The sequence below is a fragment of the Schistocerca americana genome, chromosome 2 (genome assembly GCF_021461395.2).
Source record: "Schistocerca americana isolate TAMUIC-IGC-003095 chromosome 2, iqSchAmer2.1, whole genome shotgun sequence".
Lineage (NCBI taxonomy): Eukaryota > Metazoa > Arthropoda > Insecta > Orthoptera > Acrididae > Schistocerca > Schistocerca americana.
In genome coordinates this window covers 798,365,661-798,392,362 of record NC_060120.1, presented here as the reverse complement: position 1 = coordinate 798,392,362, position 26,702 = coordinate 798,365,661, and the positions used below count along the sequence as shown (strand labels likewise).

At 36.3% G+C, this 26,702-nt stretch overlaps 1 protein-coding gene across 2 annotated transcripts in view; it reads left to right on the top strand.

Annotated features, from left to right (window-relative positions):
- The first annotated feature begins 355 nt into the window (after window positions 1–355).
- The window catches only part of LOC124595046 (androgen-dependent TFPI-regulating protein-like), a 53,259-nt gene continuing 26,912 nt past the window's right edge, over window positions 356–26,702 (top strand). Inside the window, exons 1-2 of one of the 2 annotated variants that reach the window (XM_047133609.1) lie at window positions 356–647; window positions 11,314–11,457. In XM_047133609.1, coding sequence (XP_046989565.1) covers window positions 468–647; window positions 11,314–11,457 — 324 coding nt within the window. In that variant the 5' untranslated portion in view covers window positions 356–467. The remainder of the gene's footprint in view (window positions 648–11,313; window positions 11,458–26,702) is intronic. The other variant, XM_047133610.1, reaches the window with a different exon arrangement.

Here is a 26,702-nt window from a genome sequence, read left to right as displayed (position 1 = left end):
AATGTATCAACTATTATTTATTTTACTAGATTTAAACTAATAATGACTGAGTAATGAATGGCTGATTGTACTGGTAAGTGTAACCTGGACTTCACAAAAAAAAAAAGAACTTTTGCACACACGGCAGAAAAAAAGAGGAAGAAGAATAAATGATAAGGAGCTCAGGAATGTATTTCTAAACACATAGTATAGTTTGAAGTTTGTCTGCTTCATAGCAGTTTCAGTTGTGAAATGGACTGGGCATATCAAGGTGACCAAGTTTTTATTGTGTTTTATGGAGGGCAAGAGGCTGCTGCATTTTTATTTTTTTAAAGAAACGGGCTAGACTGACACAGTTATGTAATTATTACTATTGCAGCATGCAAGTAGAATTACACAAGACTTTGACCTTCACTCATCTGTATGAGTGATCTTAAAGATGGTACAACATTTTTGTGCTGACAGAGCTAGCACACACAGAGACTAAAATGCCTGGAACTAAAATAAGTACAAAGAGCTTCATTTTTCATTTAGGTATTGTTTTGCATCATGTTTTTGTGCTTTATTATTTCGCTGCTAAATTAGGTAAAGGAAAGGTACCAGTAGATCTTGAATGGACTCATGGTCTTGAGAAATACTGGGGCAGATTTTTGACTATCTGGAACTTTGTAAGTTTATAAAATAGTTTCATTGTAACTTGGGCTTCTATTTTAACTTTTTCTTGTTCTACTCTCAATAACAACAATTATTTGATTCTAATTAAATATTTATGATATTCTTGCATTTAAATGACTAGCAGAATTTTTTATTGCCTGTTATTTCTTCTCTTTCTAATTGTTTCTGTTGGGAGGAAAATGTCATTGCAGACTAAGTCAAAACAACACAACTCAAATTCGTTTGTGTATATTAGCCAATGATTTTTTAAAGCTCATTACACACATGGTAATGTGAGCTTATAAGATAATTATATTCATGAAAGATTACATCCTTTCTTTACACTATATGATTTTCTTAAACTTGTCATTGCACTGCAAAATTCGTCCTGCACCTAGCAGAAATTGGACTTTTACAGAAACTTTTTTTGTATTTTTTTCATTTCTGTTGTTCTGCAGACTCTGCAGTGAGTCTGAACTGGAAAATCTTCTATTAACTATACTCCTTTTTATGGAATTATGTTTCAGTAAATTAAGATTTATGATGTGTGCATCTTAATTAGTCCTTATTTCTTTTGTTGTGAAGGTGGACACTTGCACTTATTGACCTATTGTTTATTCATTCACACATTATGCTTCATAAGCACATCATGAAGGAGAATTCACAAACTGTGAACTTACTGAAAGTATAAATTAGCACATAGATGAAGCTATAGAAACAGCTCCCATAGATTATGTTAATGACAAACTATTGTCTAAAATAGATGTCTTATCTTACTTCCCAAAGGCACTTGAGAGACTATTCATACATAAAAAAGCTACAATTAGTGTCTTATTTTTCAGAGGAGCTCCCACAATTGAAATCTGCTTTTCTCTCATTATATTATTATTAACTGCTGTTCACCTACTTTTATATACTCAAAAAATGATTGAGTCTAGAAATACCAAATGAGTGTGATTTATTTTAATAAACATTTGTTATATTAATGCTGATTCTGAATTGCAAACTAAAAATATTGGTGTTGATACATTTTGGTTTTAAGGTATAATTTTAATATAGTCATTAATTTATGAAAATTCTCAATAACCTGTTCTATTTCTAGATTCTCGTCATTAATGTATTTTGCCTGAAATTGAAAAAAAAAAATACTTGTAATCTTGCATAGGAATGATTAATCTTTATACAGATTACTTCTGTTCATGCATATAAAGTGCATATCAATTTTAAACTTTTTATTATATGCCACAAATAATATTAGTGGGTATATGAGGAGGTAAATAAGTGTAAGATTGGAAATGTCCTTGAATATCCATTCACAGATGTTCAGTTATTAGATTTACATAATATATTTAATGCAAGGATGGAAATACAAAGAAGAAATAAGAATAACATGCACCAAACCAAAATTATATCATGAGAATTAGTAAATGTGAGACAGAACCGCTGGTCAGTACTTGTTTTCAGGAGGGCAAAATGTTTAGTACTGCTAACAGACAAACATAAAAGAAAAAATGTTGTCATTATCCTAGCATTTGGAACTGTCATTTGGAACTATTACTTCTTTCAATTAGGTCTCTCTCATTTTTGAGTCTGAGTCACCTGCCTTTCCTTTTTAATGCTCCACTTTCTATTTCTCTCTCTTCCCTGAGGAAGGAAGTAGCAGGTCTGAAAGCTAAGATAATTTAATCACTCTAACATTCATGTGGGTGTGTTGGCAGCACTAAACATTTCACATCCTGAATGTAAGTATTTGCCAGCAATCCTGTCTCATAAGTGCCGTACGCATATGATGATGGATTCCTTCACATTTAGAAGAGACATTGGCCAGTGTTGAGAGACCACGGTGACTACGTGTGCAAAGAAAACAAACTTTATACAGTATGGAAGCCGTGTCAAGGGGAAGTCTTATGCTGGATAGCAAGCAAATAGAAAAACTATGCACCACAAAGTTTCTGGGAATGCAAATTGACCAAGATTTAAACTGGAAATGACCGAGTGAGGTGGCGCAGTGGTAGCACACTGGACTCGCATTCGGGAGGACGACGGTTCAATCCCGTCTCCAGCCATCCTGATTTAGGTTTTCCGTGATTTCCCTAAATCGTTTCAGGCAAATGCCGGGATGGTATCTTTGAAAGGGCATGGCCGATTTCCTTCCCAATCCTTCCCTAACCTGAGCTTGTGCTCCGTCTCTAATGACCTCATTGTCGACGGGACGTTAAACATTAACCTAACCTTAAACTGGAATGAACACAGTGTATATGTTACCTGTGAAGGAAGACTTAACTGAAGTTTTAGGGAGATAAGGAGTCTACATCTTTTCTTTGTCTCTGTCCAGTACACAGCGTCTCTTCTATTTGGTAAACAACAACTTATCAGCATTTGCATACAAAAGACTTGCTGATCATTTAGCTTAATAAATGATTTATTGATCTTACATCCTGTGTGCTGTGTGCTGTATAATCTAATCTCTATGACAGCTATGGCAATTACATCTAGATTAATTTATACATGTGTATTGTGACCTTTACTTGAGTCCACAACTAGAATTAGCATGTTCTGTCAGGTTTGATGTGAGTTCAGCCCTTTCAATTCATGTATCAGTCAAGAAAACAAGTAAGCACTTTCTCCTTACCTTTCTTCTTGGGGGTCTTATAGACATTGAAATTGTATAGATGGTGTTTCCAGGTTCAGAAACTCGGCCTTTCACTACCTGTTATAGTGGAGTTGGTTGCCAGAAATAAAAGGCCAGCCATCAGTTTTGATGATCTTAATAGTTTATTTAAGCTTCTTGTTCCACATATAATTCAAAATCATGAACATTCCACCATAGGTGCACAATACAATGCAAAAGGAAGCTTTCTAGTGAATGATAATTTACCAAAAGTTAATGACTGTCCTATGGGAGTTTTGAAGACAGATTTTTTTATCAGATTATGTACCAGTTTTATTTTCTGCAATTGTTTGGATGGCTTTTTGGTTTCTTACACAAGATGTGGTTGGTCATTATTGAAGTAAAGCAACTATTATACACAGTTAAATTTCTTCTCAATATATTATTTTTAATATATATATACATTGCAAACATGGATATAATTACAGTTCATCAGGAACCGTATTTCTCTTTAGTAACTGACAAGAATGTATAAATGGAGTGTGTGTGTGTGTGTGTGTGTGTGTGTGTGTGTGGATGGAGATAGAGGGGAGGGAAGGAGATGGACAGAGAGAGTGGGAGGAAGAGATGGAAAGAGAGAAGAAGGTGTGAGGATGCAAGTGGAAGAGAAAGAGAGTGTGAGGTGGAAAAGGGGGAAGGTGGGAAGAGGCAGGTGAATGAGCAAAAGGCTGTGAGAAGGCAGTTGTGTGAGGGACAGGGTGTGAGGAGGCAGATGGAAGAGGGATAGGTTGTGATGAAACACGTGGAAGGCAAAGCTGTGTGTAGAAACAGTAATGGTGAAGGTATGCACAGTAGACTCATAGATGTCTAATTTTGGTACCTGTAAGTAATTTTGATTTGTTTGAAATTGCATAGTATGAGAATTAGTAACCTTAAATATTAAGCTGTTTGCTGAATTATATATAGGCCTGTCCCATTATTCTACTGGCTGTATCTCACATGGATGTGTGGAACCCTTTATCAGAATACTTATGCCATCAGCACATATCACAGTTTTTGAAATGTCTTCCCAAATCAATCAATTTGTAGGTAAAAAAACATGTGTGGGCTAAGAACTGAGCCTTGCAGTATACAGTATTTAATATTTCCCCCACTCTAAATTTAATATTATTCCTCTTGTATTATTTGTTAAAGTAACCTTCTGTATTCTACTGTTAAGACAGCATCCATGCAAAAGGAATTCTTTTAATGCCACACCATTTTAGTTCCCTTAGTAGAATTTTATGATATACAACCAATTAATAGAAACTTAATCTATCCCTTGATTACAATAAGCTATAATTGTACTGCTTAATACTATTTGTGATTATACAAGCTAAATGCACCCAATTAAAGAAGAAAGAAAGCCTCTATTTTGAAACAAGCTGCTGATTCCTTAGTTGTAGTGAATAGTTACTGTTTATTGGCAGTCACTTGCTTAACATGTACTTGTATGTGTTAGTAGTTTTCTAAGAAAATAGTCATCTGTATTTGTGACAACAGATGCCTGTTTAAAATACGCAAACACTTGTGACACAGCTTCACAATGACACTGCAGTCTACTTGTGATGTATCTAATAAGAATTAACTTGAATCTAGATGATAAATAATTAGTAGAAGTGTTTATTGAAGTGCTTTTTAAATTTCTTTTGAGTTGGTCATGATTTCCAATCTGAACCCTGCACAAGGAGGCAAAGGTTACAGGTAAATAATTTTTGTGTCTTGTATTGTATTGTACATATCATAGTTCACTTGATTTTTGCCATCAGCAACAAAGAGCTTTTGAAAGCATACAAGACAGTACTTAACAAAGTGGCAAACAGCAATTATATTAGAATTGCCAATAAAAAAGTAAAAATTGTACAGAAAATAGCAAAACAGCAGACAAGTAAAGCCCAAATATTTTTGTCATGCAGTTAGACAATTATGTCACAACAATTATGCATCCAAGAGAAATTGTGTGGGCCAGAAATGTGGACAATAATAGAAGTGGATATAAAAAACCTAAGGGAATTTGAGGGAAAAATCCTGTATCAGATTTACAGCTTGAGAAAGAGCCAGAGGGCTGGAGAGTAAGAAACAACCAAAAATTACAACTTATGCAAGGGAAATATAAAGCAAAACTTATTAAATCTTAGAGAATACACTGGTTAGGAGATATGAAGAGGGTGACAGACGACAGGAGCAACAAAAAGAAGATTCTGCTCCAAGGAAGGAAGGGTCAACCAGGTGCAAGATGGCTGGCCTTACCAAGATGGAAGACAAAAGCAGAGAACTGAGACACATGCTCACATATTGTTGAGGAGGTGAAGGCCCATCATGGTCTCTAGTGCTGAAGAAGTGGAATAAGAAGAAGAAGAGAAATTGTAACACTGCAATTTTCAAATTTAAGTGTGCAGTTGTCAGTGGACTCAAATCAAACAGTAATAATAGTCAAACAGTGGAAAGTCCAGGGTGGAATATCAACTATTATGTAATCTATCCTTTTCATAATTAGTAATAATAGTTATGTATTACCTGAGTCCTCAAAAAACAAATCTACTTCTCTCTTTTCAACATCAGCTAATGAGAAACACATTTTAACAATAATTATAAATTTAAAGTTTACATATCATACAGGCATGGAAACCATCTCAGATTTCTATAGTAAGAGCTGTGGTCACCTTATTGTTAAACAGCTCTAAAATACTTGCAACCATTTGCTGTCAACTGGAGCTTTTCCATGTTGTTTAAAAGTGTAAATCTCAAGCCGCTATTCAGGAAAGGAAAGAAACAAGATGTAGCAAATTACCAGTGTGTTGCACTATTATTTGTTTTCTCAAGAAGGCTAGAAATTTTTTTGAAAGAGTTCTCAGATTTCTCATGTAAGCATTCAATCCTTTCCCTAGAACACTGTAGTGTCAGAAAAATCTGATCAAGATAATGCCATTTTCAATCTTTCATTTATTTTTTATTTATCCATCTGTAAGTTGTGTAAATTGTATGGATGTTATCAACATGTAAAGTCATAAAATACAGACACAAGGATACATAAACATACTTAATTACACACGTAATGCTCCACAAGTTAGACAGAGACAAATGTTTCACTGGTATATTGTAAAAGTTTACATTCATCACCAACCACAAGTATTACACAGTTATTAAATTGCCCATAGTTCAACATATTTTGTTAAGACAAATTGACAACAGACCACTCACAAAGCCTGGAGATAATTAAAATGATTACAGGCTTCATATGACTAACAACATGTATTAAGGAGGTTCAGTCTTGATGTGGTGGACCAATTGCAGGCAGCATTGATTACATTGAGTAATTTGATTTCACGAAGGTGTGCACTGTGCCCTCTAGCAGCAAGCTGGACCGTCTGTGGACCTACAGGAACCACATCTTCTATAGGCAATGGCAATACTACCCTTCTTCGGTTTTCATTTTTCAACCTCCAGTTTGTTTCTTTTTTAATGCACCTTATATTAAGATGAATAGTAATTATTATCTACACTTAAGTAGTAAATTCTTAAGAGTTTGGAAGAAATGCTCAACAATTAGAAAAAGATTATAGTGTAGTAGAAGTAAATTTAGACCTCTCCAAAGCTTTTGACACTGTGAACCAGGACATTCTTTTAGAAAAATTGGAAGCGTTGGGTGTACATGGGAGAGGAAAAAAATGGTTTGAATCATACCTAAAAAACAGAACACAGATTGTAGGACTGACATCAACTTACTCCAACCACAAAATAAATTCAGTATCAGAGGCAAAAAATGTAGAAATAGGAGTACCACAAGGCAGCATCCTAGGGCCCATATTGTTTCTTGTCTATATAAATGGTTTTCACACCTCAGACGATGCAGCCAAAGCAATAATATTTGCAGATGATACTAGTGTGATAATAAGTGCACCAAAGCTATTGCTACCAACAACTGCTGATAGAGTACTAAATTACACCCACTCTTGGCTCAATGTAAACAGGTTGACATTGAATGTAAATAAAACAAATTATATGCAGTTTGGGAAAAGATGTCAAAATGTAAATATCAATCTGGTGTGGCGTGACAAAGCCTTAGACAGAGTGACATCCACAAAATTGTTGGGGATTCATGTGGATGAAAACTTAAATTTTAATGACCACATAATAAAACTTGCACAGAAACTTAATTCAGCCTGTTTTGCCCTCAGAATTATTGCAAATGTTTGTACCTCAGAAGGTGCCAGAATGGCATATTTCAGCTATTTTCAATCTCTTGCCCCTTACGGAATAATATTTTGGGGTTCCACAACAGGGCGCCTAAAATAAATTTTTTTGTTGCAGAAGAGGGCCATCCGAATAATAACTCACAGTCATCCACAGACACACTGCAAACCCATATTCAAAAAGCTTAGAATATTTACTATACCATCATTATACATATACAAATGTGTATTGTATGTCAGGACCCACATTGCAGATTTTCAGACAAATGCCGACTTTCATAACTACAATACCCGTAATAGTGCAGCATTCAGCGAACAAAAAGAATGAATACACAAAGGCATGTGAGCCATATCGGTGCAAAACTGTACAACGCACTGCCAGTCAACATCAGGCAGTTAGAAGATGATAACAAATTTAAAGTAGAATGTAAAAAGTTTCTAGTAGAACAATGTTTTTATTCTGTAAATGACTATGTACGTCAATAATTTTTTTCTGATGGTATTTATAAAGGCAAAATGGAAAATACTCTATCTGTACCAAATCATTCATTACCTAATCATTCATTACATTTACATACTTAAAGGACAGCTGTTGTGTGATGTAAATATATACTTAAGCAGTGTTGTGTATATGAGGACTTGCCGTTTAGGGAGGACAAAACTAAAACCTTATGAAAAACAGACTATGCACTTAAAATAACAAGCAGGGATGTATATAGGCTATATTAATTTCATTGTATTATTATTAACTTTGTTGTATTATTTTGTTTTGTACTTTTTTACATATATATTGTTTGTGTCCCATTTCTTTGAAATGGCTTACATGTACCCTTTACAACATCCATACAATATTTATTGTCAACAGATGGATAAATAAAATAAAAAAAAAAAAAATTTCTCAAATGAGAACTCTACCATAATTCTTTGTGGTGACATTAATATTAATCTACTGGTCCAGAGTTCAGCAAAAAACAAGTTTTTAGACATACTAAAAAGCTTCAACTTGTTCCCCCACATATCAGCTCCCACTAGAACAACAGATGCCATTGAAAGCCTAATAGATAACATCTTCTCAAATGTGGTCACACATGAAGTTGCAGTTACAAATATGAATATAGGATTATCAGATCATAATGCACTAACCTTTAATCTCACTGCAACTCCCAAGGAGGAGGAAAATAAAAAGGAGTACAAACAATTTTTCTCTACTGAAAATTGTAATCAGTTCAAAAATAATTTTAAAAGATGCAGTTTGGTCAGGGGTTTTGGCACAAACAAACACAAATGATGCTCACAATACATTTGCTTCCTCTTTTATGACATACTTTGAAATGTGTTTCTCAAAAAAGCTTTTGAGTTATAGATCATCTGAATCCAAAGGGACCTGGATTACACCCAGAATTAAAAAGTCAAGTTAAACCATGAAATTACTGTGTACTACAGCAGAAAAAATGCTCTCATATCTACAGTCATGGTTTTATTCAAATAAGCTGACATTAAATATAAAGAAAACAAACTTTACACAGTATGGAAGCAAGTGTCAAGGGGAAAAACATGTCATGAGCAGCAGTTTGTTGAGTATAGCAAAAGCAAAATTATTAAGTAATGATAGATTAATAAGGCAGGCTAGTAACAAGTCCAGAATGATGTGGAAAATGGTAAAAAAAGAAACTGGGGGTCAAACTAAAGAACAGGAAATCAATCTTAAAAATAATGAAAATACCCCCATAGAAAAAGATGCCATGGCAAACTATGTAAACAATTATTTTGTAAATATTTCCCTTACTTTAAGTAGTAAATTTAAAAACAACCAACAGTGACGACTCCAATGGTAAATACCAGCATGACGGCAATCACAACAGATGAGCATGAAGTTCTAAAAGTCATTAAATGCTTGAAATCCAAAATGTCCTCTGGGTTGGACGATGTACCTGTATCAATAATTAAGAAAATTGCTCCATGTGTTGTCAAACCTATAATGCACATAGCAAACTTGTCCCTTAGTGAAGGGATATTTTCAGATAAACTTAAAATCTCTAAAGTTATACCTCTATACAAAAAAGGTGACAGACATAAAACCGAAAATTACCGACCTATATCTCTCCTCCCAGCCTTCTCCAAATTACTTGAGGAATTAATGAAAATCAGGGTTACAAAATATCTAGAAAACATAAACTAACAGTCAACATGGTTTTCAAGCAGGGCACAGTACAGAAACAACCATATTGGACTACACAACAGAAATAGTAAGAAATTTGGAATCAAATAAACAGGTTGTTGGAATTAATCTAGATTAATCCAAAGCTTTGGATACTGTGAGCCATGTAATATTACTAGGGAAACTTGAAGGAATAGGCATCAGGGGTACTGTTAAAAAATGGTTTGAATCTTATCTGCAAAACAGGTCACAAGTTGTTGAGCTGAGGTCATCCAACAATCTTCACAATTTTAAACTCATATCTGAACCAAAACAAATTGAAATAGGTGTTCCACAGGGCAGCATTCTGGACCCATTGTTATTTCTAATTTATATCAATGATATACAGCCTCCAGACAGCTCAGCCAAAATTCTACTATTTGCAGATGACACGAGTATCATAATTAGTGATATAAAAGAATCACTGTGTACTACAGCAGAAAAAATGCTCTCATACATACAGTCATGGTTTTATTCAAATAAGCTGACATTAAATACAAAGAAAACAAACTTTATACAGTATGGAAGCAAGTGTCAAGGGGAAATCTTATGCTGGATAGCAAGCAAATTGAAAAAGTATGCACCACAAAGTTTCTGGGAATGTGAATTGACCAAGATTTAAATTGGAATGAACACAGTGTATATATTACTCAGAAACTTAGCTGAGCATGTTCTGCCTTAAGAATAATATCCAAGGTATGTAGCAAGGAATGTATTAGAGTGGTGTACTTTAGTTATTTCCAATCAGTTGCAAGCTATGGCATAAGTTTTTGGGGAAAACCAAGTCAAGTGCAAACAAGGGCAATTTGTATCATGACACACAGTCCACCACAAACTCAATGTTGACCCTTATTCAGACAACTAAAGATGCTGACAATACCATCGATATATATTTTTAAATGCCTGGAAATGATCAGTAAAAATAACTACGATCTCCAAACCAACTCAAGCTACCATGACCACAATACGAGGCATTGTAAAGACTTCCACATTCCCTGTGTAGCAAAAACTAGAAGTCAGAAACATGTTAGCCACTTAGGAATAAAGCTTTTAAATGCACTTCCACCTCAAATTAAAGAATTGAAAGGCAAAAATAATTTCAAGCGTGAAGTAAAAAAAAATACTTGATGGAAAAATGCTACTACAGTGTAAATGAATACCTGTCTCAGACCATGGATTGAAACCTGTACTTATTTTTAAAAAATTTAAACTAATTTAATTACGTTTTCAACTTTGTAGTTATGGTACTTATGAAAAATCTGTTAAATATCCGTAGTACGTTTTGTGTATAAGGCGTAGTTCATGATCTATAATTGTTTAGCATGAGCACGTACTTTTGTTTTTGTGTAATAAGTTCTTGTACACTACTTATATACTATGTGTATGTAATTTGTTTTGCTGTTTGTATATGTTTGTCCATTTATTATGTGTATGTGTTGTTATGTGTTACGTGTAGTCAAATGACAAATTCTATATCACATGTGTGATCTATTGGATGCTAAATAAATAAATAAACTGTGATAATCATGCTCATACTTTATTATGCCCAATTTTATGTAATGTGAGCATACCTAAAAAAACTGAATTGCTTTTTAGCAAAAGAAACTACACCCCTTAGTAATTATCTACATTATTTACAGGAAATACAGACATTTCACTTTGCTCTTTGTGTTGTCCAAGATGTATTAGAGCTGCAGTCAAATAGCTACTTGCAACAGGTCCAACACTATGTAAGGAAAGTGAACAATTACACTTTCAGGACGTTTGTATTTCCATTATCACTTGTAAGTACATAGAGCTTCAGATACAATTCTAGCTATAGTGTAGTAGGTATCACATATTTATTTAAATTACTTCCCCTAGTGTGATAAAATACAGCTGCCCAAAACATTTTTTTGCATTGTTACTAGTAACATATCATAGAATATTTTTGTTTCCTACATATATGATGTCTAAGTGAACTTCTATGGAAATCAAGAGAAACTAAATTTAAAAAGATCTGCAAATCAAATACTATTATGTGTCCCACCTCTTAGACTGATTGTTAATTTATCATGAAAACATCAGAAACGAGGAATCTTTATTAGCCCTTGACCATTTTGCAGTGAAATAAGTTTTCTCATTCATTCATACTAATACAGTGGATATTAAATACAGTTGATGATAATACAGCAAAGTACTGTAAAAATGTTCTAAAAGCTAATGCCATTCTCACACATGTAGAAGAATTCCTTAATGTTGTAAAGTGAGTAGTGAGGTTACCAGGGATTCAACTTTGTTTTGGAGTGGTTTTAGTAGCATGGACCAAGCACTGGGAGCAATTTAATACAGATTCTGAATGGGTTATCTGTGACAATGACAGTTCATGGTAGCCCATTCACTAATTCTGTTAGCTTTAACTTTGTGATTTTGTTGATAAATGTCTTTCATAACAACAGGTTCGGAATTGAATCTTCTTGTTTCCATGGCATAAGGCTTGTTCTACAAAGTTTACAAAGTTCCAGGACTGCAGCTGTATTCAGTAAGTGTCCTCTGCTGATATTTTGGCTGAGAATTATCCAGTCGTCTTCAGAGCCATAATACTGATGCTGGAGCCCTCCCACCCACCTAAAAAACATGTTACTTGCAGAGACAGATCATCACAGCTGAAAAAATGTCACTCAAGCAGCGATGACATGTACTACTGACACAGTCTCTATAATGGAGATTGTGTCATGTATTCTACTGTAGTTTATAAACACTAGACATTAAGACCTCTGGTTCTGTACTATTGTCTTTGAGAGCTGACTATTCCAAATGATGCTTTTCATATTTTAACCGAGTTAAAACAGCAACTGGGATAAAGTGAACCATTTGTCTATTGGATTTTGATGACTTTCCTAATCAATAACTCTCAGAAGGATGATGTAGAAGCTAGAATCTTCATACTTTCATACTCCATGTAGTGAGCTGTCCCAGTGTAGTGTTCAACCACTACTGATTTGTTGGGCTGTAGCAGATGAGTGTAGTATCAATGTCCCATGTAATGACTGATGTTGTTTGTCCAGCATATGAAAGTCCACACTGACACGTGTTATATGTACACATAGCAGAAAGTAATCCTTCAGAGAAATAATGAGAACCTTCAGTTCATGCTTAGGTTATAACATATTTTAGAAGAAAGACTCCTTACATATAGTAGGAAGACCATGGATTTGAATCTTTCCTCCTCAGCCTTTTGACGTAGGATGCTCACATAAAGTTTGAAAGGCAGAGCCACATTTTTGAGACCTTCAAGTTTCTCACACAGATAATTGTCATCTGCAATAGTATGGGCCCTATAGACATGTGTGTTGAGGACACCATCCATGTGCAGTGGATGGAGGCAGATGGCTACTTGCAGATACAAATCTGTGTGTTGGCTTGCAATAGACTTCATGTCCCAAGGTGCCGCCAGTTTAGAGATGAACTAAAATGTGCAGAAAATGGAGGCATGTGTTGTTTTCTATTTCCCTGATGATTTTTTTTCTTCTTTTTCCATGGACGGAATTAAGGTGGTCCAAAAACTGATGATGTCTTTTATTACCATTGTAAAACCACTAATAATTTATGCAATAGTGCGCTGGCATCAGGGACTCTCCCTGCTTGTCTAAAAATTGCAAAATCAGAACCAGTCTACAAAAAAGGAAACAAAGAAGAAGTTGGCAATTACGGGTCAATTGCCCTATTGTCTGACTTTTCAAAAATTCTAGAGGAGGTCTTCCACAAAAGACTTACAGCCTTTATGGAAAAATATCAAATCCTATCTACAGCACAACACAGGTTTAGGAAGAACCAACTAACCAACAGTAGTATCTACGAATTCCTACGCAAAATTTACCAGAAAGTGGCCAGTGGCAAATATATGATTGGTGTATGTCTTGACTAGTCAAAAGCATTTGATATTATAGATCATGAAACACTCCTATGGAAATTAAATCAACTAGGCATCAGAAGCACACCTAATGACTGGGTCAGGCTTTTCCTCTTATCTGTAAATGACCAATAAGCAAACATACTGTGTCAAAATGCTTACCAGTTTGTTGACAACACAAGATATCTCATTACTCCAAAATCAGAACACTTACTACAAGATAACATAACAAAGACAACGGGTACCATAGCAAAATGGTTCACATACAATAAGTTAATTATAAATGAAGGAAAAACTAGCAATCAACTTCCATAATGTCAAGTAAAAGGTTCCACATACTATAAATATCCAGTTGTCAAACAAAGCTGTAAATGGAGTTGACCTGACAAAGTTTCTTGGGCTCTGGATCCAGGATAATGTCAGGTGGGGAATTCATATTGAGAGTCTCAGCAAAACATTGAACACAATTTGCTATGTGATGAGGATCCGTGATAGCTGCTGTAGCAAAGACTGCCTAAAATGTGTAATATGCAAGTGTCCAATCAGTCCTGAAGTATGGAGTCATTTTCCAAGGGAGCTTCTCCAAACACCTTTCAAAGTATTTAGAATTGAAGAAAGAATCATGAGAATCGTAGAAGGTGTGCCAAACACAGAAAATCTGGCAAGCCACTCTTCAGAAAACTGCATGCAAATCCTCCCCCTACCATGCCTTCATATACTTGAAACCATAGTATTCATACAGCACTATGCAATTGAAAATCCGTCACCCTTCCTCAAAAATGAAGATGTAACACTCACAACACAAGGCAAAAAATGGATCTCTATATGCACCATACAAAAACTAAGCTCTACTAAAGTGTTCTCCACCTTGGAAAAAAGATATTCAGGAAACTACCAAGTAACATACAACCTGTAAACAACATAGCAGGGTTCAAAGCCACAGTAAATGTATATCTAATTGATCACTGCTTCTACAGTCTGAAAGAGTATTTTGATAGATAATAATATGCCAGTATGAATAACAATGTACCAGTCTTATCTGTGGAAACCGTAGTAACATTGCAACCACTGAACAAATACAAATAATGTACCAGTAATAAGTAGTGTAACCATAAGAGGTTGATGATGTTAAAATGATGGAAACAGTGTTCTGTTAAATGACGTCCAACATCTTATATACAGTCTATGTAACAACAAGGTCTCATGGACAAACAAATGAATAAGTTCTACCACAGAAACACACCACTGATGTCTCACAAAATGTCTCCAAAAAATCAGGCTTAAAATTAGTAAGGTCCAGCTCCTCTTACATTGACCACTACTGGTGACAGAGGGCTTCTCATTGGCATCACCATCAGTGTGTTCATAAAGATATTTGTCAAATAAAAAATATGTTGAGGTGAGCATTTTTTCCAATTTAGGAAACTAAAAACTTCCTCTAGGACTGTCAAGAATAGTTTTGGAGGTACAAATCTCCTTTCCTGGTTGAGCTCTCTGTTCTGATTTTTCATTTATTCTGGTGAAATCTGATAGAAACTGTAGCACTGACATACATTGTTGAGAGCTCTAGTAAACATTTTATTGATACTTAGGCAAGCACATTTTTTCTCAAATCTATGAATCCCTGACAAAGGAGTAATTCATACACATTGCTCTATTCTATAGTTTTGTTCACAACTTGCGGGTGGTCTACTGTACTAGTACCACTTCTGAAATAAGTTTGTTGATTAAAATCTTATTTTTTTTGTGGGGTTGAGGATAATTTTATGTGTTATGGATAGAAGACTGAAAGATCTATAATTTATTATTCTTGTGAGTTTCCTATGTTGTTAAGTAAGTCTAAGGCATGACTAATATGATTTTGGAGCAGTTCCATTAATATTAGGTTTTAATCAAGTCTATTAAACCACCATCTTCTCTATGCAAATTTGCTTTCTTTATAGCTCCTATGTTTTTACATGCCTATGTTGAAATTTGCATTACTTTGAGAACAACAGTGTTCTCATTACCACCATTTTGTTTTTCTGATCCATCTCTTCAGCAATACAAATACTTAATGAAATCTTTGTAACATTGTGGAATTATTAGGACATTATTAGGTACTATTCAGTCTGACAATAACCTCTACAAAACATCTAGGACTGAAGTGAGTGGCATTGTCTACAGCAAATCCAAGAGTGGCTGATATATAGAGAGAATAAACTGTGACAGAAACAAAAACTGTAATAGTCTAGGAGCTGTGCACAAATCAAAATACTTTCTTAAGCAATAAATTTTTGAATAAAAATAATTTATATTTAAACATGTAGGATTCATAATTCTTAGCAAAATGTTTGCTGATACATGTAAAGGTCTCAATAGTAGGAGAAACTTATAAAGAAGGATAGGAATGCAAAACAGTATTCTATTCGATTCAAGCAATACAAAACATAACACTGAAATACTACCTAAGAAAATGTATTCTTGAGACCATTGTGGATTAGGTAGGTATGCCACATAAATAATGATACGTATTTTTTAAATGTACAGAATTAACTTTCATTCACCAGTGAAAGCGTATAAGAATGTTTGGTCAAGAAGACACTGAGCTGACAAGGTTACAACAAAGATAAAGAATCTGTGCCAGAGATCTAATGTGTGCATATCAATAATTTCACTTCACACAAACAAAAAATACATCATTGTCCCCCCCCCCCCCCCCCCCTTTCCCCATCCATAGTGCAGAGTACCTGGAATGTCTTGATATTCAAGCTTTACATGATGACTGGCTCTTGTGTGGGTTCGATGCCATGGTGGCAGCAAAGCTGTCAGTTGCGCTGCAGGTGTATCCACAGGCTGGTGACACAGGGTTGCTCAGGGTCTGGGAAGCATGACCCTATGACAATGGACTGTTTGTGGCATGAGATGTCACCAAGGTGTCTGGGGCAGTTGGGGAAAAAACCCATGCTTTTCAACATGTGCAGTGGAGACGTTATACAGAATGTGTCCTCTATACAACACCGAGAAAGGGCCAGGGTATGGTGGCTGGAGGGGCAAATCTGTTCGAGTCTATATATAGCACTGCATGCAAACAGCTGTGTAATTCTTTGTGCACAAGCACCTGATGATTACTTTGGAGAGAATCTGGTGAACAACAGATATTGGAGCAGTGGTACTTTGCTTGCAGCGCTAACTGTGTAAGTTCTGCTGTGTTGGATAGTGATGCCAGCACTAACAACAAAACATCACCAACTTGACCTCACATTATGGGAGGAGAAAGCATGCTTGCAAGATATCAGCACCAATAATCAATTCCACACAAAAATTGGGCCATAATTCTGATAGTAGTTATGACCATCTGAATATACAGGTTTTAAATTTTATATGGAGTGAATATTTGTCACTCACTGTACCCCACTGCAACCACCTAATGCCTGAGTGTAAAGAACTTTAGAGTTGAGTGAGTAAGAGATTTGTGAAATACTACTGTGATACTGCTAACATGTTTTATTCATTTGCATAAAAGTGCATGGTTTCTAACCAGCAGCTTGTGCCAGAGATCTCTTTGTTTTGAACATTTTTATGTTGTGATTCACAAATGCAGAGTAAATTAATGAAACTAATGGGTGTATAATTATTAACACCACTGTTGACAGTTACAACAAAGATAAAGAATCTGTGCCAGAGATGTAATGTGTGCATATCAATAATTTCACTACACACGAACAAAAAATACATCACTGTCCCTACCATCCTCCCTAACCCCCCCCCCCCCCCCCCCCCCCATCGGTCCCTATCCATAGTGTGCAGAGTACCTGGAATGTCTTGATATTTAAACTTTACATGATGACTGACTCTTGTGTGGGTTGGATGCCATGGTGGCAGCAAAGCTGTCAGTTGTGATGCAGGTGTATCCACAGGCTGGTGATGCGGTGAGGCTGTAAAATATCTGGGAGTATCCGTAAGGAACGATTTGAAGTGGAATTATCATATAAAGTTAATTGTTGGTAAGGTGGGTGCCAGGTTGAGATTCATTGGGAGAGTCCTTAGAAAATGTAGTACATCAACAAAGGAGGTGGTTTACAAAACGCTCATTCAACCTATACTTGAGTATTGCTCATCAGTGTGGGATCCGTACCAGGTTGGGTCGCCGCAGGAGATAGAGAAGATCCAAAGAAGAGCAGTGCGTTTAGTCACAGGGTTATTTGGTAAGCGTGATAGCATTACGGAGATGTTTAGCAAACTCAAGTGGCAGACTCTGCAAGAGAGGTGCTCTGCATCGCGGTGTAGCTTGCTGGCCAGGTTTCGAGAGGGTACGTTTCTGGATAAGGTAACGAATATATTGCTTCCCCCTACTTATACATCTCGAGAAGATCACGAATGTAAAATTAGAGAGATTCGAGTGTGCATGGAGTCTTTCCGGCAGTCATTCTTCCCGCGAACCATACACGATTGGAACAGGAAAGGGAGGTAATGACAGTGGCACATAAAGTGCCTTCCGCCACACACCATTGGGTGGCTTGTGGAGTATAAACGTAGTTGTAGAAGTTAGGGAGATGTACATTTGATGGAGAAGTGCTGTTCTTCAACATTATTGGCATTATTAAAATGTAAATAAAAAATCATTAATTTCATTTCATAATAACTCTTCTGTTGCTTACGTTTACTCGTTTTGCTTTTGAGGAGTGCGTATGACTGTAGAATGTCAGTACAAGAGTATTATTAAATAGTATTGAACATATATGTGTGCAAGGTTGACTGATTATGTACTCACACTACTTAATTATTTATCATGTAGAATAACAAGAGTTCTTGAACAAGATTTTACGATACGTTGGGCAGATGTGTCAATCTTACCCCTCCTCTTCCTTCCTCATCAAATTCCTGGAAATAGGAGGTCTCCAGCTGTCACTCTGCTATAAAATATTTTGGGCTCAGGCATTAGGCAGCCCATTTGAGTTCCTGAAGCATCTCTGTAACACTTACGTGAGGTTAGAACCTACCGGTAACAAATCTAACAGCCTGCCTCTGAACTGTTTTGATGTCTTTCTTTAATCCAACCCAGTACAGATCCCAAACACTTTAATAGTGTTTGAGAATAGGTCACAACAGCATCCTATATTTGGTCTCCTTTACAGATGATCCACACTTCCCTAAAATTCTCCCAGTAAACCAAAGTTGACCATTCGCCTTCCCTACCATAGTTCACACATGCTTGTTCCATTTCAAATTGCTTTGCAACGTTACATCCAGATATTTAAACAACATGAATGTGTTAAGCAGGACACTACTAATGCTGTATCTGAACATTACAGGGTGTTTTTTCGTACTCATCCATATTAACTTACTGTTATTAAATGATGGTGAGTCTTTCCATCCTTGATCCACTTACAAGGCACAAAAATCTCCAGACCACAATTTACAATCTGCTTCAGCTTTGCCCATAATTCCTCTATGTCCATCTTACTGGAACTAAATGACATCAGTTCACTCTCTGTCCAGGAGGAACACTCTCCTAGTCTTCTTGACTGACTTACTTTCATAGCTGTAGTTGCTATAGTGACGTCAGATTGCCAATCCCTATTTCTTTACTGACATTGTCAATAAGGTCTCGCCTATTTTATTTGTAGCTAAAAGATCCAAGACATTTCCATTCTGTGTGGGCTCCCGAGCTAGCTGCACAAGACAGTTTTCAGAAAACATGTTTAAAAGTACTTCGCATGACTGTCTTTCCCTTCCTCCCTCCCCCCCCCCCCCCCCTTCCCCACCCCACATTGTATCCATAGGCATCCTGGTTTATACTCAGTAGGTTAAAGTTGCCTCCAACTAGTATTGCATGATATGAGTATTGGTGTGCTACTGACTTTCATTGAATGACTCTAGAAGTGTCACATCAGAATTGGGTGGCCGGTAAAAACAAACAGCAATTAACTTGGTTTCACCTATATCTGTTATATGCGACCAGGTAGCTTCACTTTGACCTCAATAGAGAATATATTTTCATCAGCTGCAATAAACACTCCCCTATGATGGGCTCTAATCTCTCTTTTAGATACATATTGCTAAATATCCCATAGCTTTCCACTTCAGGTTTCAGCCAGCTCTCAGTTCAAAGAATAATATGAGGACAAGAACTTTCGTGGAGGGCAGTAAATCCAGGAACTTTGTTATGAATACTTTGACAGGTTACTGATAAGAGTTTGACAGTCAAAATGTCGTTATTCTTAATGCTGTTTGACTTTCCTTGCTGCATATTGACTGGCAAGTGTTCAACAAAGCATCTCAAGCTACTGCCTAGCCTAAAAAACCCACATGTACAGTCATGGACAAAATGAGCGAGACCCCTTGCCTTTTCGTTATGATGATCTCCACAGCTTTAAAGTCTGCTACACAGCATAACAGGCAAGGTGACGGAGTGCTACCAACATACTATGCACAGGCGTGAAATTGAAAAACAATCCGAACTTTGTCAGACTATTTTCAATCATGTGTAAGACTATTTTAATGCTGATTAGTGTGTTAAACAAAACAAGTAAATATAAGATATAAATGAAACAAGAAACGCTAATTAGTATGAATTGTATTAATAAAAATGACTTTCAGCTTATCGAGATAACACAACTGTTTTAGTAAGACAAAGTACCCCAGATCATAACGAATTAGCAAAATATTATCTGCATTCAAGCCTGAAATGGTCTGTGTCAATGTTCAGACCAGTCATACTTGATTACTGTTGTTGACCTACCATGGAAGTTTGCAAATTTAGCAATACATGAAGATTCATAATAAAAGTCAGTTAAAAATCATCCAGTGCCACACTTAAGTCAGTTTAATTATTGACAGAAGTGTAAAAAGTAGGCAGTAATAAGTATGAAATTCTACAAGATTTTCATATTTACATCCACAGGGCACCTGTACAGAATGATGGTAGCAATAAAACGTACTGGGGGCATGAGAATTTTTTAAAATTGTTTTATTGATAATCTATCTGCCTCCATCAAGATTAGAACCGAAAACAAACCAGACCACCCTTGCTGTAGCAAACACCTTTCACTATGCTAGCAGACAACCTAGGCAAACAGCCCTCTTTTATTACCCCAGACATGAATACGCCAGCAGTTTTGCATTGAAAATGGCAAAATGATCTGCAGTTTCTGTTGCATAGGGCTTTCTGGACTCAAAAACAAGAATTTTCTACCTTTATGTCACCACTTATGTGACAATCATTCGGGATGTTTATCGAAATAACAAAATACTATTATTAGTGAGTAAAGTTAGTAGGATAATTCTGCACCACCCCAGAAAATAAATGGCTACATAGCTGCCAAACATATTCTACAATGTTTCGAATTCTCCATTAGACTCACCACAGTCAGAAAATGTTCATTGACTGATGTGTCTCTTAAGCTAGCTAGCAATGGTAATGCTCACACATCTAAAACACGGTGGCATTAATACTGGTATCTGAATTACCACATTATAGGCAAATGGATTTTATTTGCATTCCTGTAAATGTGATTTGGATCGAAAGTTTAGCTATGAGTAATATGCTGATGTATTGATTTCAACTAGAACATTTCAAATAAAGAGTAGAGGGGATTATTTATGCAGCCCTCATCTTCAGTAACTATCATAACTATTTTCATTGTTAGGATTTTGTCAGGTAGATCAGTAAAAATGGAACCCTACTAGTCTCACTTTCTTGACCGTCTATCTGTCTACCCAAACCTTCAAAACCTTTTACCTCGAATACGGATAGACATAATAAGCAGAAATGTATCGCATTTCCTGTGGTATATGGTCCGTTCGTGGTGTAAAAAAGTGAGATTCTATGTCAACGCAATCTAAAGATATGGCTGTTTATGTAAAGAAAATTTACACAAAAGGCCAAAAAATAGCTCTAAGACTATGCGACCAAACTGCTTAGGTCATCAGCCACTAGAACTACTTAAACATACATAACCTAACACACATCCATGCCCAGGGAAGGATTCAAACTGATGGCACAAGCAGCTGTGCAGTCCACAATATGGCACCATGGAATGCACAGCTAACCTGTGCTGTCAAGCTGTTAACATCATCTGGTGTTGCTAAAAAGTTATTCACTTCTGGTGAATGATTTTCTGTGGATTTCATTTAAGATAGAATAACCAAAATGTATTTGATGTTACAGAAGAGGATGGATTCCTAATTCATTTCCCCTTGTCAATATTTATGATGTTAGATTCGCAATCTGAGCATATGTACTATCCATAACCATACTTTGACACCAAGTCATAATGCAAATAAAACACATTTTCTTATACTTGAGGTATTTTGTTTCCCACGAGGTGGTTGCAGACGATGCTGTGGTGTCTTAGAAGCATGAGCTTCTCCAGTGCTCCTCAGCACATCAACTGAGTGAACGTTTTCTTCCTGCTGCTAGTCTAATGGACAATGGCAACACCGTAGAACATGTTTGGCAACTATGTGACCATCGATTTATGTTCTTGAATGATTCATAATTATGTTAGTAAATCCACTCGATATTTTTATGTCCTTTAAATTACATTTGCTACATGATTCAAACTGAAGACATAGGAAATGTATGTTATTTGGTCCAGGAAGCATGTTCCAGCAGAAATTGCTGCTTACATTGACATTTATGTTGTGAATTAGTCATCTTATCCATCACATGGACATTGAGGATGCCCTGCTTTGCTACAGTTGTTTCATAGATTAGTGGTATTGTGTGTTGGTGACATTGCCAGTTTATATATTGTGTATGTAACACACAATAAATACGTTGGATGCCTACAGTGAGCAGTCCACTTGGAAAACATATGTTGTCATCGTAATGTATGTAACTTGGTCTTCGGCTTCCAATTTGACAATTTGTGGAAAAATGTTTTTTACCATGCTAGTCCTAGTTTCAAACATTGTCTGACAGAAAACGTAAGCATGAAGGAGTCAGTGAAAGCAGTTATTCACTATTATAGCAAACTTTTGAATCCACTGGACACTTGAATTCTCTATATTGAGTCTGAGTGTTTTGTTATTCCTCTTGTTATTTACTGTCTCAATGTCATCCGTAAGAATAAATTAAAGGCGGTGGGTTTGTATTAATATTCTGCACTGCTAAGTAAATTTTAAAGGTTGTATTCTTTATATAAAACAGAGTATCGGTTTCAATCCTAGGATTGACGATAAACTTCAGAAATAAATTACAGAATAGTGGCATATCGACTATGGCTCCTCACCATCAACAATAGTTTTTACCCATAGTTTTGTATTTGCTATTTGACCATTGTTACCCTTTAGAGACCAACTTGATCTTTCCACAATGCCATTTTTGACTTGCTTCTTAATATGTCCTATAACTACAGATTTGCTGAAAATATTAACTGTTAAATATGCTATTCCAAAAATTAAAAACTTCCGTTTATTCTTTATATCTCAAAACTTAGTACTATTCACTTTCACTGAAGAAAATATACATAATAATAAAATGAAATCATAGATTAGAATCTCAAAGCATACTGTGAATAGTTAAAAGGAAATGAAATAAAAATCATCTTCTTGTCTAAAACACATTACTGTTCAAGAGAACCTCAGCACCTCTCAACATTTTTTACACCTCTGATGTTTAGCCACAAGTGGACAAATAGTGGGTCTCATGAAACAGCACTGTTTAGCCGTCACAGAATAAAACCTCAAAAATCAGTAAATAAAACTATTTTTCTACTGTTGCTTCGAATCGTATGTACCAACTGCCCTCTGCTGTGACGACTTGAAGTCTATTGGAAATTTGCTTTTTCTCTTCTTTTTCGGGCCTCCTTAACTCCCCTTCTAGCCCAGCCTTCACTCTCCAATTATGCCTTCATCGGCAAGCTTCTCCTCCATATTTTTCATTTTTGCTGAATTGCTTTTTACCCTTCTTGCATATACACATGTGTCATGTATTTTTTTAGAGACTGCATGAATATATAAAGTGAGTATTTCTTGTCTTAGCATGCCGGCCGGTGTGTTCGAGCGGTTCTAAGCATTTCAGTCTGGAACTGTGCGACCTGTTAACCACATGTGCTGTATGAGTAGGTGAGCGATGTTGTTGGAACATGATCTGATCATCGCCAAATCTTGCTGACGCCGAAGGCAACATCACATTCTCCAGAACTGATACGTAATTGCATGCATCGAGTCTTCCTACCACTTCCCACAGGAGCCCACACCCTTTGGCCGATATCCATACCCATACCTTTACTGACTCCCTACCACTCCTTTGGCAACTGTAAATATATTTTGGATTATACCTAGCACCTTTTGGCCAGTAAACAAGTACTTGTCCAGTTGATGCTGTAGAGAAAACTTTATTGTTTGTGAAAATCACTCGCTTCCAAAACTGGGGAGGTTTGTCAACATTTTCAGCAGCAAAAGCAAGGTGGGCTTCTCTGTGGGAAACAGACAATGTCTCTTTCACAGCAGCACTTCTTTCTCTCAGTCCACCTTACCTTAGATGATGAGTGATGGTCTTATTGCTTACACTGAGACCCAAAGTTTGCTGAATTTGTTATGTGTTGACAATTGGATGGTTCTCACAGAAACAGCATATCTGCCAATCCTGAGCTGCAGCGGCCATGAGGCTTTCCATTCACGTTACCACCCTCTTCCTTTCGTCTAATCCACCTGGCTACCGTCAACTTGTGAAGACCCATAGTTCTTGCTACATATCTATTTGAAAATCCCTCTGCATGGAGTGCTATTATAGTGCCCTTGTCTGCCTCAGCTAGATGGGCCATTTAGCATTGACTGAATGATTCATTGCGGTTAATATCTGCTGTAAAAACAGTAGGAAACAGACTGCCTCCTCCAACACTGCAGCCACAATGCAGTGGCCAAGTATGTGTAACACAGAAATCGGTGGCATAAACAAGAGATTGCAAGCCCGTACCCGCGTCGTTACACAGTAGAGCAACTTAGAATCTGTAATTTCTCTCAGAAGGGACTGGTCCGCTCTTGTCATGTCTTATCCTGATAAATATTACATGTAATGAAATGTTTACATTTTGCATATATGGCAGGCCTAATGCAAGAAACATTTATGAAATATCTGAAGCAACCTGAAGAACGCTCCATGAATTTTAGCTGTAGAAGGTTGCCTTATAAGAAGGAGAACATGTTTATCCTCGCTTGCTGTGTTTCCAAGTGGCGGAGTTTACTCTGAGGCATACATAGTTCTTGCCGGGTGCAAGAAGCGACTTGACTAATGAAGGGAACTCACTAGGTACCTTACACTGATTGTCTGGAAACTTTGCTCAGTGAAGGAAAGGACAAAATAAGTGAACATGTGTTTCAGCTTATCTGCAGACACTCAACCATTTCCGAGAAAATGACGGTCAGAGTTATCAAAGCACTGTTGCTATAGTGTAGATACCTTTTGCGCCCAAAAATGCAATTGAAGCGGAGGCTCAATGGCTACCGTTGTCCTTTTTTAACTTTGATTCCCGAGTTCGAGACCATATTGGCTATTTTATTATTATTTTTCCTCCCTCTCTATCAGAATTATCTAAAAATATTTTTTACAATTTATATTGAAATAATGTTGTCATTATTCATCAATTAACTTTCTGTGTAATTAATGAATTTAAAAAAGTAATAAACGAATGAGAAAAAATGTGGAATATTTTAGAACCTCCTTACAACCTGTAAGGTTGCAAGGACATCCACAAATATTTCACATCATTTTTTCATTCGTTTATTTTTTTAACTTCTTTCATTACACAGTAAATTAATTGATGAGTGATGACAACATTGTTTCAACATAAATTGGAATAAACATTCATAGATAATTCAGTGATTGACGGGGGGGAAAAAGGAACAACCGGGTTTTGAACTCACAGCACAAAGTTCTGAAGTTGCGATGGTAGCTGCTGAACCACCACTTCAATTGAATCCTTACACACTAGAAGGTATCTACACTATAGCAACAGCGCATTGAAAACTTTTTCCGTCATTTTCTCAGAAGCGATCAAGTGTATGCAGATAAGCCGAGACAGGTGTTTGCTTATTTTGGCCCCTCTTTCACTGAGCAAAGTTTCAGCAAGGTCGAGGTATGACACTTGGTGAGTCCCCTCGTAAGTGGAGTGTGCTACAATTCAATAGACAGAATGTGTCCACTATCCTCAACAACTCATTGATGTGTTTGGAAACTTTCGTTCTTGTAGTGGACTCTGCTCCTAATTTACGTTACTGTGTAGTAGACCTACTGCAACGACTTAAACAAGAAATGTTTGTTTATTTGGATAGTCCACTTCTTAGTTGCCATATGTCACTACAACTTGGTAACATCAGTAACAATTTAATACTTTGAAACAGTTATCTGCGGTGTACGAGGAGTGTACTCTGTTGAATGAGGAATACATTAAACATGAAAGCTGCATCCAGTAACAATAATTAACTTTTGGTTACATGACAAAGAACAAGTTGAAATACTGTCAATTGGTCTCAGTACCCAGTAAAATTAAACTGGAATGATCGACAACTTTCTTTTGTGGGGAAGGCAAATGAAAGACTGTGTTGTATTGTCTGCACACTAAGAATATGCAACAGGTCTACTAAAAACACTGCCTTCACTACATTTGTCTGTTCACTGCTATAGTATTCCTGTGCGGTATGGGATCCTTGACAAATGTGATTGACCATACATGCCAAAAACGTCCAAGGAACAGTAGCAAGATCTGTAATGTCACGAAATAGGGGAGAGAGAGTTCCAGATTTGGTAAGTGAGTTGGGGTGACATTCATGAAAACAAAACCATTTTTCATTGTCGTGAGATATTTTGATGAAATTTCAATCACCAACGTCTGTTCTGGATGCCAAAACATTATTTCCTCAGGAACTTACACAGTAAGAAACGACCATAGTAATAATGTAATTCAGGGCTTGTAAGAAAAGATTTAAGTGATCCTTTTTCCCGAACGCTGTTAGAGAGTAGAACGATAGAGAAATAGTCTGAAGGTGGTTCGATGAACCCTTTGCTAACACGTAAGTCTGGATTGCAAAGAAATCCTGTAGATGTAGTCATGTAGATGTAACAATGAAATTATATTGTAATTGCGACATGTGAGTTACATTTGATTTGAATGTCAAAGTTGTTTGCTTCATTATTTTCAGCCATAGACA